General features: G+C 37.4%; 5 protein-coding genes across 5 annotated transcripts; 2 read left to right on the top strand and 3 right to left on the bottom strand. All coding sequences in view use genetic code 12, as the record gives it.

The window, feature by feature from the left end:
• Positions 1-1,015: 1,015 nt before the first annotated feature.
• Positions 1,016-5,682, bottom strand: MCM2 (MCM DNA helicase complex subunit; the record flags this gene model as incomplete). Its single annotated transcript, XM_001525400.2, has 3 exons — positions 1,016-2,180; positions 2,367-2,402; positions 2,927-5,682. 3 exons carry the CDS (start codon positions 5,680-5,682, stop codon positions 1,016-1,018), a joined length of 3,957 nt encoding a protein of 1,318 aa, XP_001525450.2.
• Positions 5,683-6,718: 1,036 nt separating this feature from the next.
• PVL30_002875 (uncharacterized protein) lies at positions 6,719-7,252 on the bottom strand (the record flags this gene model as incomplete). Its single annotated transcript, XM_061119416.1, has 1 exon — positions 6,719-7,252. One exon carries the CDS (start codon positions 7,250-7,252, stop codon positions 6,719-6,721), a length of 534 nt encoding a protein of 177 aa, XP_060975399.1.
• Positions 7,253-8,913: 1,661 nt separating this feature from the next.
• HGT3 (Ribulose bisphosphate carboxylase large chain) lies at positions 8,914-10,941 on the top strand (the record flags this gene model as incomplete). Its single annotated transcript, XM_001525399.2, has 1 exon — positions 8,914-10,941. One exon carries the CDS (start codon positions 8,914-8,916, stop codon positions 10,939-10,941), a length of 2,028 nt encoding a protein of 675 aa, XP_001525449.2.
• Positions 10,942-11,175: 234 nt separating this feature from the next.
• Positions 11,176-12,795, bottom strand: PVL30_002873 (uncharacterized protein; the record flags this gene model as incomplete). Its single annotated transcript, XM_001525398.2, has 1 exon — positions 11,176-12,795. One exon carries the CDS (start codon positions 12,793-12,795, stop codon positions 11,176-11,178), a length of 1,620 nt encoding a protein of 539 aa, XP_001525448.2.
• A 520-nt stretch (positions 12,796-13,315) lies between these two features.
• On the top strand, positions 13,316-13,615 carry PVL30_002872 (uncharacterized protein; the record flags this gene model as incomplete). The annotated part of the gene is made up of 1 exon (XM_001525397.1): positions 13,316-13,615. The coding sequence occupies one exon, from the start codon at positions 13,316-13,318 to the stop codon at positions 13,613-13,615; it is 300 nt and encodes a 99-aa protein (XP_001525447.1).
• Positions 13,616-15,168: the final 1,553 nt, after the last annotated feature.

Here is a 15,168-nt window from a genome sequence, read left to right as displayed (position 1 = left end):
ATTTTTGTATATAAAAGATGTTTCATTTATTTCTGTTCTGTCTTTAACTTCACCTGTTTTGTATTGTACGTCGTACCGACTCGCGTAAAACAGAAAAACAAAAAAAAAAACCAGAAAAAAAAGATAATTGCTGCAATCACGATTCAAAACAACATGGCCCCATGCTCCCAAATAAATAGATAAAAAAAGAGAGATACTATCGTGAACAACAGAGCTAAAACTAAGAAAAGGATAAGAGAGCAACTGCTACGCGTAATCAGAGTATCAGATCTTTTTTTTAAAGTTAAACATACAATGCACGTGTTCAGGGTTCAATTAAAATTTAAAAATATGCTAGATACTTTTTATACCCAATTTTTTACTTTACTTTTACTTTTCTGTTCTGTTCTGTTCTGCTCTGACCAGATCTGTAATCTTTTATTGTATTTCTTCCAAATCTGGCAAGATTGTTACCTAGTATGGCTCCATCTCTATCTCCCTTTGCCCACACACACAACCACCATTAAGCTAGACGAATTGTTTCACTCTAAAATTTTCACAATTATAAGGACTCATCTAAGAGCAAATGCTAGACCCCAACTCCATCAGTATTTCCAACTTTTATAACAGACAATTTTTTAATCTAGTCATCGTCTAAAAAGTTCCGGATGTGTAAACTACAAAGAGAGTTGTGAAAAACAAATATTCAAAGCATCAAGGCGTGTGTCTATACTAAAAAAAACAACAACAACAACAACAACATTAAAGCGAAAACAACGTAAATATATTAAACTCACTCTATATTAAAAAGACAACCAGTACCCTATTATCCCTTCCATATTGCTAAGCGACCAGCGCTTGCCTTACAACTACCTTGTCAAAAACAACAAACCAACAACTGACAAGACTTTCTATTCTTTCCTTTTCATTTCTCTTCATTCTTCTTTTCTTTTCTTTTCTTCTTTTATTTCATTTTGCAATATTTCCTAATGACCGAGCCCTCTTTTCTTCCTCTCCCTCCTCACAGCACTTTTTGTTAAATAAAATACTCCACTGCAGGTTTTCTCACCAATCTTGCCCTTCTACTTCTCTCCTCATCTGCTTCGTCTTCATCCTCATCGTCATTTGACGCTTCAAACACTTTATATTCTTTGTCCAATGCCAGATCTAAACACAAGACACTGGCAACATTACCACAGCGATAACAATAATTTGGCGCCGACCAAACAGTCACCAACTTCCCTCCAAACATCTCCTTATACCCCTCCATCACTAACTGATGAGCACGTGCAATCGAGGAAAAGTTATTCATATGAAGAAACTGATTCACTTGGCTTTCACCAAACAAATAACCCGCACCACGAGGTGAGATACTCCAATTCGTAATACTCTCTTCAGGATCAGACCAAAGCAAATCACACATACCACCTTCATGTGGCACTTCTTGCTTACGGTCCATCAACATAATCTGGTCTATGGTACTTACATCGGGAGAAAGACCGCCATGTATACAAAACACTGCTCCATTTTTAGCAAAATCCACTCCCTCATCTATATTCGAAATTGTTGTAGTTGGAGTATGAGGCGTTTCGGGTGAGGATATTGCAGAAGGGGAAAAAGAAGGAAAGGTAGAAGTAGAAGAAAAAGAAGAAGTAGAAGTAGAAGTAGAAGTGAAAGCTGTGCAAATAGGTGCTGGTGATGGCGGCGAAGAAACCGAAGTTGAGACTTTGGAGCCCACTGACGAACTGTACTGCCCTTCAACCACTGCACCAATACTCAAATAATCAAACACTTCACAGCACATTTTCCACACCTCGGCATCACCATATTTCCTTAAACACTCATCGTAGAATCCATACACCATAGTAATCTGACGACTCTCATGATTACCTCTAATCATATGTATCCTTTGTGGATATTTCACCTTATACGCCACGAGCAAAAGAAACAGCTCGAGCGAATAATACCCTCGATCAACAAAATCACCTAAAAACAAATACTGCAGCTGCGGTAACGCACCGCCAATATGGAACAACTGGAGCAAGTCATGGAACTGGCCATGTATATCGCCACAGATGGTTACTGGAGCCTGCAACAAAAGCACATTAGCTTCTTCAATGAGAATATCAATAACACATCTGCATAATTCGTCAATTACCGAAACAGGAATATGGTTGCACAGTCTTATATCCGCAATCGTCCTAATCACGTTAGTATTTTATTCTGCACGCAAAGACGTATGATCTTACTCTTTTTCATCTTTAAAATTGATAAACAAAAATACCAAAAAACGGGGGGGGGGTGGAGGGGTAAGAATAATTAAAAAAAAGAAAGAAAGAAAGAAAGAAAGAAGAAAAAGAACAAAACAGGTAAGGGGGATAACATACTTATCTAGATCTTGTATGGGCATCTGTATGCCACTGCTATTATAGCGTTTGAATGAAAATATACAGCTTTTTGAAATTAAATAAGGTGTATTGGTAAATAATCTGGGACGCGTATTGGTGTACGCATTCTATCATTTCCTCTCTTTTCTCTTTCTTTTTTTCTTTTTTTTTTTTTTTTACTTTTTTCTTCCAGTGTTTAGAACGCGTGACTGATTAACCTCGCGAGTGTTTTAATAACAAAGAAGCACAGACCAACATAAAAAGAAAAAAGAAAAACAGTTAAAAAAGTTAAAAAAGTTTTTGTTATTCATCAAGAACTTCAAGATGAATGGTATATTTTGCAACCAAAATTGAAGTTATCAAAGGAAAAAAAAAAGGTGAAAACAGATTCGGGATTAACAAGTTGATTGAATGAAAATTTTTAAAGAAAAAGAAACTAATTAGAACAAATACATAAACTTAGAAGAAGTGAAGGACAAGCGAAACAAGAAGAATGAAAATTGAAAAAAAAAGGAGTTAGTGTCACAACAAAGAGTAAGCAAATTTCCAGCTTCTCTTACCTAACTCTTGTTGGCAAAGTATACTTCTGGAATTTGGCTTGTAATTGCTTCTTGACAGTAACTTTTTGTGCACCAACAAAACTATCAATACTCACCTTGATAGCTCTATTCAAATCATTCTGACTTACGAAATCACTCAATCTCATCTTGGCAAATGCCTCAGCAATTCTCAATATACTTTCCAAATGACGCACGGTGATGGGGAACGAGCCTGTAGATATACTTTCTTTTCTCAAATCAGCATACACCTTAGCAACCTTGTCCATATCCATTTGATGTAACTTTGGCTGACATTTGGCACGAGCATACTGAATATACTTGATAAGTAAATCCTGTGATATTGGTGAAATCTCTTGTTCCTTTTGGTTCTTGAGCTGTTGCAACTTTTCCGATCTAGTTCGACTCGCCTTTTCAAGAGAAATATCATCCTCATCTGCATCATCAATCACGTCCTCGGTATTTGCCGGGTGTGATCTCATATGCGAGTCAATAACAAAACTTGCCAACCTTTCGTCTGCTTCAGGATTGACCAAGTCTCTAACAACACACAAAATATCAAATCTCGACAAGATTGGCTCAGTCAAATTGACATTCTGTGACAATGGCAATGTGGAATTGTATCGACCACCATTAGGGTTTGCAGCAGCAATAATTGCACACCGTGCTTGCAAAGTAGTAACTATACCAGCTTTAGACACGGAAATCGTTTGTTGCTCCATTGCCTCATGAATGGATGTACGATCTTGATCATTCATCTTATCAAACTCATCAATCATACAAGTACCTTTATCCGCCAAAACTAAAGCTCCACCCTCCAATGTCCACTCTCTGGTGATGGGATCTTTACGTACCGACGCGGTAAGACCAACAGCAGAAGCACCTTGACCAGTGGCAAATACAGCTCTGCTTGCTGTCTTTTCAACGTATTTCAAAATTTGCGACTTGGCGGTACCTGGATCACCCAAAAGCAAAACATTTATATCACCTCTAATGGAAACTTTTCCATTGACATCTTTTGGAACACCGCCAAATAATGAACAGGCTACCGCGGTCTTAATATCCTTGTGTCCGTATATAGATGGTGCCATAGACGAAATAATTTTGTCGATTACACCACGTTCACGAGCTAATTTGCGGAACTCGCGCTCTTCATCTTCAGTCCATACATTGACCAAGTTGTTACCACCGGCAAATGCAGGATTATCTTTTCTTCTTATAGAGTTTGCTTCAATAATTGTAGCAAAAACGGGGAACCCATTCTTGGCATTCAAATTACCGTCATAATTATTTTTGTAGATACCTGTAACTTCAATCTCGTCACCGGGCTTGGCTACATCTACCAAGTCAGATAAAAGAATCACTTCTCTGTGTCTGGGTAATCGTCCTGCAGGCACAGTACCAGGAGCTTCTTGTAAAGTAATTCTTTGGTAGTTTCTGTACAAGGTCTTTTCAGAATTTAGCTTGAATGGACCTTTGCTTTGACAATTGGTACAGAATGAGATTTTCAACTCATTGTTTGCATCTTGAATAAATGGTCCCAAAACGACTCCACATTTCAAACAATCAAATTTGACATATTTCAACTGAGGGAAAACACCAGTTCTTCTGGTCACGACTCCTGAAACTTTCACCAATTGGTTCATATTGTTCTCTCTCAAGTCTCTCAAATTCAACAAATTGGGGTAATCGATGATTCTCACGTGAATTTCCTGGTGGATTTGAGAATAATTTGGATAGTGCAACTCAACAGCTTCCATGGCAACAATATCAAAGATCTTCAACATCTCCTGAGGGCTCGTGGCCAAAAATAAGGCCAAGATGGCCTTGGAGTCGGCCAAGTCTCTGTAACTGACTTCTAATGATTCTGCATTGACTTCACCCAAAGTTCTCATTTTGTTACCATAAACAGAGTCACCATTGGCATCCGTGTACTCCAAAAAGAAACTCTTTAATTCTCTTGCAATGGATCTACTCACAGCGGGCTGTAAAATCCATTCGGTAATACTGGGTGCTTTTATATCTGTTAAGCTTTCCAACGATAATTCCTCATTAAATGGGTCAATTTCCATATCATCCAACATGTCATCTTGATCGGCATTGTCGTCATCAAAATGTTGCCTTCTTCTCCTTCTCTGGATCGGTAAACCATATTGGTCCATACCCTCATTTTGTCCTCGAATTCCTTCGGCATCCTCGTCATCATCTTCATCATCATCCAAAAACACGCCACCACGTGATCTACTTGCATTCTTCAAAATTGCATCTCTTCTATTCAATTGCTCATCAATTCTTCTTCTTGTAGCCATATCCATCTCGTCGAAATCACCAGTATCGTCGATGTTCTGGTCACCCAAGTCGTAATGGTCCTGTTCTGCATTCTCGCGATAATCTCTTTCAAAGTTATCCATCAAGTCATCACCTTCCTCTTCATCTGATGGGTTCAAGTCAGCTACATCGTTTTGAATCTCATCCTCAAGATCGTTGTCTAATTCATCGTCAAATGGAATTGCTGGCGAAGAGGGGGGGACCTGTGGCGACGAGGCTAACCCAGAATGTGGTGGAGGTGATGATGGTTGGTGACTGTGTTGACGTGGGTACGATGAAGAAGCAGGCGGCGATGACCGTGTGTTCCATGAATCTTGCACGTCATCGTCTGAATCGTCTGTATCTTCATTCTGTCTTTTTCTTGTCAATCTGCGTCTATGTGTCGATTGCAGTGGTGGTTGCAGCGGTGGTTGCAGTGGAGGGCTTGACATTGTATTTAATTGTTATATAGCAAAAAGAAAAAACTTTGGGTAAATTCAATTGTTGTTGAAATGTGAAAAGAAAACCCCTATCTATAAAAGATTGTAATGGAGAAAAGAAATAGAAAGAAGGAAAGAAAATTTCGAGATCTGAGAGTTGAAAGAATTTTGTAAGCTAAAAACGAAGGACGCGTCGATGTATCAAAAAAGATGAGAGAGAAAATGAAGAAGAAGAGAAGAGAAAAGCCAAAAAAAAAAAAAAAGAAAAAAAAAAGAGCAGAATTCATTCAATTACGTTTCCTAATTGGGACAAATTGCATTTTCACATTGTAACCGTAAAATTTCTTCAAGAAACTCTGAATATAAACTGAAAATTATCAATTATATACCAAAATTTATGTTCTTTTTTTTTTTCAATAGCTCTAAGTGATTGTGAAAATATGATGGAAATGGTTAAAGTAATCGCTAATGGGACAGGCTATCATTAAAATGGATTACCTGATTATGTAGTGGCCTTGAGGGTTCTTACATACTGCCTTTTCTAACATATAAATTTTACCAATTTATTTTATTTTTCTCTTGTTTTTTTTTTTGTTTCTAATATCCATTTGATACAACAATATTTATCTGTGGAAATGAGTTAGAGCTTATATTAAGTTGTTGATTTATTTACATTTTTTTTCTTTTTTATACTTGATTTGAATAGATTAGAAACAACATTTGCAACAAGCAAGATAACAACCAATATAACAACAACTCTTTTGAATCATTTGTCGTTAGTAATAGTAATAGTAATAGTAACAGTAATATCAACAGTAATAGTAATAGCAATACCAATAATAATTATACAATCTATATTTTTCTAATCCTAAACAATACAATTTTTTTTTTTTTGAAACTAATAATCTCATATTTCAATATACCAATTGACCCAATTTATTTTTTTTCTCTTACCTTCCCATTTGGCCATTCGACCCATATTAATCTGCCTAATCTTCAACCATCCCTCGTTGCTAAAACCAGATTAAGCTTATAGTTTTCTATCTACTCAGTCAGGACCTCTAAGCATGGGGAAGTCGACAAACCCTACAGCGCTAACATCGTGGTGATCAGAACCTTGTCCAGCGCCATGTAGATGTCCACAAGGGCACTCGTAACCCAAGTTTAGACTTTCTTGTGAATCGACTATTTGGTCTGCCCTTGTACACAAATGATTTTCTATCTCCATCTTGTCGTTTTCAATCTGATCTCTTGAATTTGTTTGTGTGATGGGTGTCATAGTGCCGTGTATTTGACTGTGCATGGTATTGGTGTTGCTGTTAGTGTTGGTGGGTGTAGTAGACCTGAAAGGAGTAGTTTGATCATTATTATTCATTTGCATTGTAGATGTATCACTAAATGATTGCATTCCGTGGTTTTGTTGATGCATCAGTAGTGAAAAAGCATTAGTCGGTAGTTGTTGCAATTGCAGCAATTGTGGTTGTGGTGAGTTTGTTCTCTGTCGTTTTGGACTGGGCTGAAGGAAATAACTGTCTTCTAGTTTGCGTACCTGTGGTGATGATAATGATGATGTGAACAACATTGAGAATATGTTAGGAGTTACTAGAATATTTATGATTGATAAAAAGAAAAAAAAAAGTAGGTATATGTAGTGTCTTTAATATTGTTCTCTAGTTGATGTTGAATGTGGGTGACAATGAAAGCGGGGTTGGGTATAAAGGGGATAAAAGTTGAAAGAAGAGGGGGAAAGAATGTTATTGTTTGTAGGCAGAGTGGAGGTTGGAACTCTTTATGCTAGCTGCAATCAAAAAGGTGATGATACTTGGGTACTGGCTATGTGACTGTTTATGTAGAACGTGCTGAAAGAAAGAAATGACAAAAATTTGAAAGCTAAAAATAAAAAGAGAAAGAAGTTGGAAGATGAGGTCAGAGTGAGCAACAAAGAGCGGGGAGGAGAGGAGAGAGGGAAGAGAAGGAGGAGGGGGGGGGGGGGAGGGGAAGAGCTAATGTGCACGTGAGGAGATGGGGAAGAATGGAGGTTGTTTCTTTTAAAAAAAAAACAACAACAACAACAACAACAATCTGATGGCCATAACTCCATAAGCAATATGAGATTGGGGATTTAATAAACAATAGATGATACTGGTGCAACCAACAGGATACAAAGAATAAAGAACAATAAATTACTTTGTTTAACAAGTTTATATGTTATCATTCAATAGAGTTATTTCTTTTCTTTCTGTTTCGTGATTATTTTTTTTAACTCCAAACCCTAACCCAAAAAACTAAAACTCAAAGAACCAGGTCTATTTCTTGTATTGGTAGCAAAGTGATAAAACAAGTATAAACTGGAGAAATGTCATCTACATTTGATTTTTTAACATGTTGTTATGTAACAGGCATTGAACGTTAAAGTTTACCTTGTACAAATATTTATACTAGATCTTAAAAAATTTCTTGTGTCCATAGACTGGTGAAGAATAATCAACAACCAATGCATGGAAAAAGAGATGGACCAGTAGTTGAGTAATGCAGACGGTAGAAGTTGTGGTGGTCGTGGTTTTTTTTTTGTTTCTTTTTGTTTTTTCGTTTTTGGTCAATTCCAATGCCAATTTTTTAAATTTGACTTGAAGTCAGATTTGAAAAACAAAACACCGTCTTTATTAAGCCATTTTCCAACCCTAATAAAACATTCTATAATTTTTCTTCAACAAAAGTATCTATCCTAGTACATCGACTTAAAAAGCAACGTTTCATAAACACACAACCATCCATACACTATAAACATTCTTTCTATTTTACTGAAACTTCTTTTTTTTTTTGTCTTTTCAACACGTTCTTACCCCAGTACTTCAACGTCTTCATAGGGGGATGGTTGCAAAATGAAGAAAAAAAAAAGAAACAACTCGAAATAAAGAAAGGGAAAAATAAAAAATACAAACAACGAGAAACTACAACTACTGATTTTGTGGAGTCTATTGTTATCTGTACTGCATACAATACTACGGCTACGGAATCTTCTACCCACTGCCACCAACTGCCACCAATTTTCCTTCCCCCCTCCCCCGCCCACTTAATACTTTTTCCACTCTTTTCAATTTTACATCCATAAACAACCAGTTTCAGATTTCTTCCATTATTGTATTTCATTCATTCATTCGTTCATTCGTTTGTTTTTTCTTTCCTTTTTTTTTTTTGGTTTTTCATTCTTACAACCAATATAGAAGTTACTAAACCAACAACATGGAACCAAACATGGGCCAACAAAAACACTTGCAACAGTCACCGCAACTGCCAGGGCAGCAGCAGCAGCAGCTGCTGCAACAACAGCATCTTCTCCCACATGAACATGTCCAAATCAAGGAAAGCTTTTTGGTTGGCAAAGCGCTTCTCAACTTTACATCAATCTTTGTGTCGTTGGGAGTATTCCTCTTTGGATTCGAACAGGGTCTTATGTCGTCATTGATCACCAACAACTACTTCAAATACTACTTCAACGACCCTTCTCCATCTCAAATTGGTATAATGATAGCCATCTTGGAGATTGGTGCTTTATTCTCCTCATTTGTCGCTGGCCGTGTTGGTGACCTTGTCGGTAGAAAAAGAACCATCAGATACGGCTCATTCATATTTGTTATCGGCGCAGCAATCCAAGCTTTTGCCCCCAATATTTTCATATTGAGCGGCGGCAGGTTCATTGGTGGTGTGGCCATTGGATTCCTCACCACAATTGTCCCCATTTACCAATCCGAAATCAGTCCTCCCTCTGATCGTGGGTTTTATGCATGTGCCGAATTCACCGGTAACATTGTTGGATATGCAGCCAGTATTTGGGTTGATTACGGCTTTTCCTTTGTGGATAGCGACTACAGCTGGAAATCACCGCTTTTGGTGCAATTGGGTATGGGCGTGCTACTTTGGTTGGGAACTTTTATCATTGTTGAGACTCCACGTTGGTTATTAAACCATGACCATGATTTGGAAGGAATGATTGTTATTGCAGACATGTACGCCGACGGCGACGTTGAAGACGACCACGCCAAGAGTGAGTATAGACAAATCAAAGAAGGTGTGTTGATTGATAGAATTGAGGGTGGCGAAAGATCGTACGAGTATTTATTCAAAAAATACGCCAAACGATTATCTGTGGCTTGCTTTGGACTCATGTTTTCACAGTTGAATGGTATAAATTTGATTTCCTACTACGCGCCAATGATTTTTGAAAGTGCCGGATGGGTCGGACGCAAAGCTATTTTTATGACGGGTATCAATTCGATAGTGTACGTGGCAAGCACCATCCCACCATGGTATTTAGTGGACTCGTGGGGAAGAAAGCCATTGCTCATGTCCGGTGCATTATTAATGGGCTCAACCTTGTATATAGCCGGTTGGTCGTTGCATCTCAATAATGATCAAACAGCAGTGATTGTAGTTACGTGTATCATTATCGCCAATGCAGCGTTTGGATACTCATGGGGTGGAATTGGATGGCTCTTGCCTGCAGAGATTTTACCATTATCAGTGCGTTCGAAAGGAGCAGCCATTGCTACAGCAACAAACTGGCTTTCCAATTTCATTGTTGGTCTTGCATCACCTATATTGTTGGACCAAATCAAATGGAAAACATACTTGATTCCAGCAACATCCTGTGTTATTTCTTTTTTTGCCGTGTGGTACTTGTTCCCCGAGACAAAAGGATTATCATTAGAAGAAATGGGATCTGTATTTGACGACAAATCATCTATTTTCTCTTACCACGCTTCAGGAAGTGTTGGAGAGGGCGCTAGCAGCAGCAGTATTCGGAACTATGGTGCAATCTCTGAAAGAAGACTCTCGGGCACACCCAACAATATTGACTCACCACAACTTGATAACAGTGTTCAAACCGCAGCATCGATGCAGAGAAACCCAGCAACCATGCGTCCAGAATTGGACAATATAATTACTGGTGCTAGTGCAAATCTCATACCTACATTACAGTCGGGCCCTGGCTCAGGTCCTGGCTCTGGCTCAGGTTCAGGTTCAGCTTCTAACTTGGGTACTGGTCTGTCTGGCAATATAAAGCCAATCAAATCAGATGCTGGATCCATTTCATCAGAAGGTTTGCCCGATGCAAATGCAATCATCCAAGAGATTGAGCCACCATCACTAGGTGACATATTGAAATTCAAGGCCCAAGAGGCCAAAAAGCCATACTTTTTGACTAAATGGTGGCTGTATAAAGATGAATCCAAACCATCAGAAGTTGATGAACATAGTAGATTAGTTTAGATATGGGAGAGTAGATCAGTTGAAGATGAATAATGTTCTTTTTCCCCCTTTTTTATTTTTTTTTATTTTCTTTTATTATCGATTTCAAGTGTTCTTTTTTAATCTCTGTTTTTTTTTCTTTAGTTTTAAAATTCAACTTCATTGTTGTTAATGTTGTCATTGCGTTGTGTATCTGCTATTTACTAATTTTATGCGTTTGTTTATTTACCAATTTACTTTATTTAATAACACTATTTAGTTCAATTGAATATCTAATTCTATGGATTTTGGACCATCCTTTTCAACTTTCTTACCCAGCTGCACTAACTTTCTTTCCTTGAACAATTTGCCCAATTCACGCTCAATTTCAGGAATAAGATATTCATAGTCACATGCTTTAGACCTAACTCTCGATTCTCGAAGTAGCCTCTCTGCTTTGTCATATTCAGACATGTGCAAATTGATTACACCCAAGCCATACGTTGCCAAAGCTACAGTTTCATTAATCTCATTGTGTTCTTTAACAATCTCCGGCGGGATCGATTTGGCAAATTGTAGGACCGCATCATATGATTTGGTTGCCAATTTGAGACAAACATCTCTTGTTGTTGCAATCTTGTCAAACTCAGCTTGATCAGCAGCCGGAATTTTTTCTTTTAATTTTTCTTGAACTTTAGTATTTTCTGCCAAGTCCTGACTTTTCTTAATTTGTTCATAGTCTACACCAGCAACATTGGCAAACTGTCTCTTCATCGCAATTTCCCTTGCCTCCAACTCCTCAGCTTGCATATAAAGCAATGAGCCTAAATTACATTGCGATAAGAGCATCTTGCTTGGCGCAACATCAGCAAGAAGCATGTTCTCAGTCATGACTATTTTGACTTTGCTAGCCATGGCAAGGTCGCCAGTATTTATGCATATAGCACTGAGTAAGTCCATGGCATTAAAGAACTCATCAGTGAATGGTTCCCACACCTCAGGTCTCTTTTTGATCCTTGCTATTTCCTTACCTTGTTGGTCATTGATCAATATAGCATCATTGTCCAATACTGCCGTATAGTTTTGCGCACCAGCACCACCTCCAACTTCAGGAGCACTAGTGATGAGTTTCAATTCGTTTCTATCACCCAAAAGCTTATTGACTTCATCCTGAGCAATGACTAAATGAGTGACCAAGATGGCCTTGCATAGTTGCGGGTTACCGCTATTCAATTCAACCAACTTAATGGCGATCCGCAAATCTTTTTGTATAAGGTGTCGCCTATGCTCTCTTCCTTTGATACGGTTCTTGTATTTATCAGAACCAGTGACACCACTTGCACCGGCATCAGCATCATCATCAGCACCAGAGCTGCCATTCTTAGCAGTGAGGACACTCAAATACATGGTGGCAATTTCATTGTAAACAAACGCAGCATCATTCAACATATTCAAACGTTCAAACATCTCTGCAATCTTTAACTGGATTCCAGTATACTCATCGCTTAATGAATCAACACCTATTTCCTTGCAGTGCTCTAATGCCTCGAGATAATATTTCAATGCTAGTTGGTAGTCAAATTCACCCTTGTCGCTTTCTGCCCAAAGACCCTTTCGCAAAATCTTGGCTACGCTTGATGGGAACGTGTGCTTTGGCCACCACATATAGTATGCGTATCCTGTAAATAATGTAAGACCCACGGTGGCGTAAAGAAACTTTTTAGCGAGTGAAGTTTTTGGTGGGTTATAGTTGGCATATGTCTTGTTGGTATTGTAATTGTGATTGTAATTGAAGTTTTGATTACCATTAGTGTAGCAACGGACAAATTGTTGTATGGCTAATCGCCGCCTCACCGAATGATCGATATTCTTTGAGAATAGGTGACGTGCAAGCATTTGAATGTGATGCAGATTTAGTTAGTTTCTATGGAATTAAACGAATAAAAAGAAAGACTAAGGATAAATGCAATAGTCAAGAAGATAAAACAAAAGGTAAACGGTAATAAACAACAACGACTTGTACAAGATATCAAAGTCAAAAGAAGGGAAAGTGTATAAATTGTATTTTGGATTTTGGATTTTGAAGGAGGTTTAAAAATTGCGGCTCTATAAACATTTCATTTATTGTTCTCCAGGATTCCATGATCCGCTTTCTCGCCAGATATTCTCATCTACAAGTCGTGTTTTTATGCTACGCATTCTTTTTTTCTTTTTTTTTGTCTTTTTGGTTTAAAGAAAAAGAAATCTGAATATTGGAGAAAACGCAGATATTGACAAGCCTTTTGATTTGGAGCAAGTCATCGATTTGATATAGTCCAGTTCATTGATAGTTGATCGATCTTCTTCAATTGCAGTTTAATATTGTTAATATTCTTTTTCTTTTTTTAATTTTTTTTTTAATTTTTTGGACTCCACCATGTCAAACATAAGAGATGTGTTTTTTCCACCACCTGCACGAGATATTCCTGAACAGGAGATCGAAGACTGTATTCCGTGCAATACAGTGCAAGCATTAGTGGCAATGGGAGGTGGTCTTTGGCTAGCTTCAGAAAATCAATTTAGAGACAAGAGTACAGGGAAAATAGATGCAGTGAAAAACCCATTGTGGTGGCGACGTTCAGTGAGAGGTTTGGGGTTGACATTGTTTGTTTTGGGCACGTATAGGGCTTTTGAAGTGTCTCAGGCTATTTATCATGGTCAGTCAAAGAGTACTTGATTCCGCAAGGGAGATGTCGTTCTAGCTTTGAGATATAGGGATACACAGGTTGGTTTCTATTCTCATTCAATTTTTTTATAACAATTTTTTTTTTGCATTTTTTGTTTCTTCCTTACTTTTGAGTTTCCAATCCTTTAATTTTTTTTTTAAAAAAAAAGGTTGTTTAGCAATTTGCATATTGATTTGGTTAAACATTGAGTGGTGAAATCTGTATAAAAAATGAGAAGCCCTTGCAAGTCAAAAGGGATTAAGGGAAGACAAATTCTTGCAAAAAAGTGTAATTTTTTGATATAAAAAAAAAGTCGTCAAAAGACAATACTTTCATCTCAGTCAAAAGCTCGAGTTTCAAAACCTAATGACACCGTTATTGAACCATTTAACACTATACAAGGGAAGGGGGTTAGCAATATAAATTACCACGGAAAGGGTTCTGTTTGAAAATATATCAGTTGATTTACAAACCTTGCTTGCAACAGTATGTATTGTCTGGGCAAGGAGGGAAAAGAAAAATAAAGTGGGGGAAAGGAGGATGAAAACTTGACGAACAAGGCAGCGGCGGAAAAGAAGGTCTAGTCAGAAGTAATAATAAAAAAAAAAGAAAATGGGATATCACCAAGTAGGTAGAAAGATATAAGTGAGCTATTGGTCTTGTTGAGTCCCATTTTTATTATAATACTCTGTTTTATATACACAAATCTTAGATACAGTTAATTTTCAGTAGCATGATACAGCATAATTCCCCATTGCCCTTAAAGTCTATACGGCATCGGTGGATAAATTTCCAGTATTGCCAAACTTTATCCTTCTCGAAAACAAGTAGTGGTGAGGATATCAAATGACTCCTTTCTGCTCTTTATGTTTTTTACTTTTATTCTGCTCTTCCCTTTGTTCCCATAATATTTTTTTTTGTTTGACTGCTTTGTTGTTGTGTTATTTTAATTCCGGTACCTAAGTCATCATTGGCTATTTTTATTTAATTTACGCCACCAATGCTCTTCCAATTGATTAAACCTACACATACACACACACAGAGGGAGAGAGGGAGAGGGGGAGGGTGAGGCAGACATAGACTCTCATACAGAGATTATGTCCCTTGGATTAAAAATTAAAAAAGAGTTGGTATGCAAAATGGTTTCCATTATTCTTTTATGATTTATTATTTTTTCTTTTATCTTGTTGTACATTTCTCGTTTTTCCTTTTTTTTCATTTTTTCATTTTTTTAATTTTTCTAGAATTTGATTTGTAGATGAAATTAAAAGGAAAAAAAAAGGAAAAGAAACGCCGTAGCAAAGCAATGATGGCTAATTCCTTCATCCAGTCCCCCTTTGCAATCCTACCTGATTTACATTTTCCACAAATTTGAGAAACAAAAAACAAAAGCCAAAAAAAGGAGTACTCACATAAGAAAACGTTTGTTCTTAAAAATGTGGCGAATTCAATTGCATGTCATCGTGGGCAGAAGAGAGTATACTTGAAGGCAATTGCCTTTTAATTGTGGAAACATAAGTAATCTGGCAAGTGAGTTAATAGCAATTGCTGTTTCTGAATTCCG

The sequence above is a fragment of the Lodderomyces elongisporus genome, chromosome 3 (genome assembly GCF_030384665.1).
Source record: "Lodderomyces elongisporus chromosome 3, complete sequence".
In the NCBI taxonomy this organism is placed as follows: domain Eukaryota; kingdom Fungi; phylum Ascomycota; class Pichiomycetes; order Serinales; family Debaryomycetaceae; genus Lodderomyces; species Lodderomyces elongisporus.
Note: the sequence above shows the minus strand (reverse complement) of the source record. Positions and strands in the feature narration are given on the sequence as shown.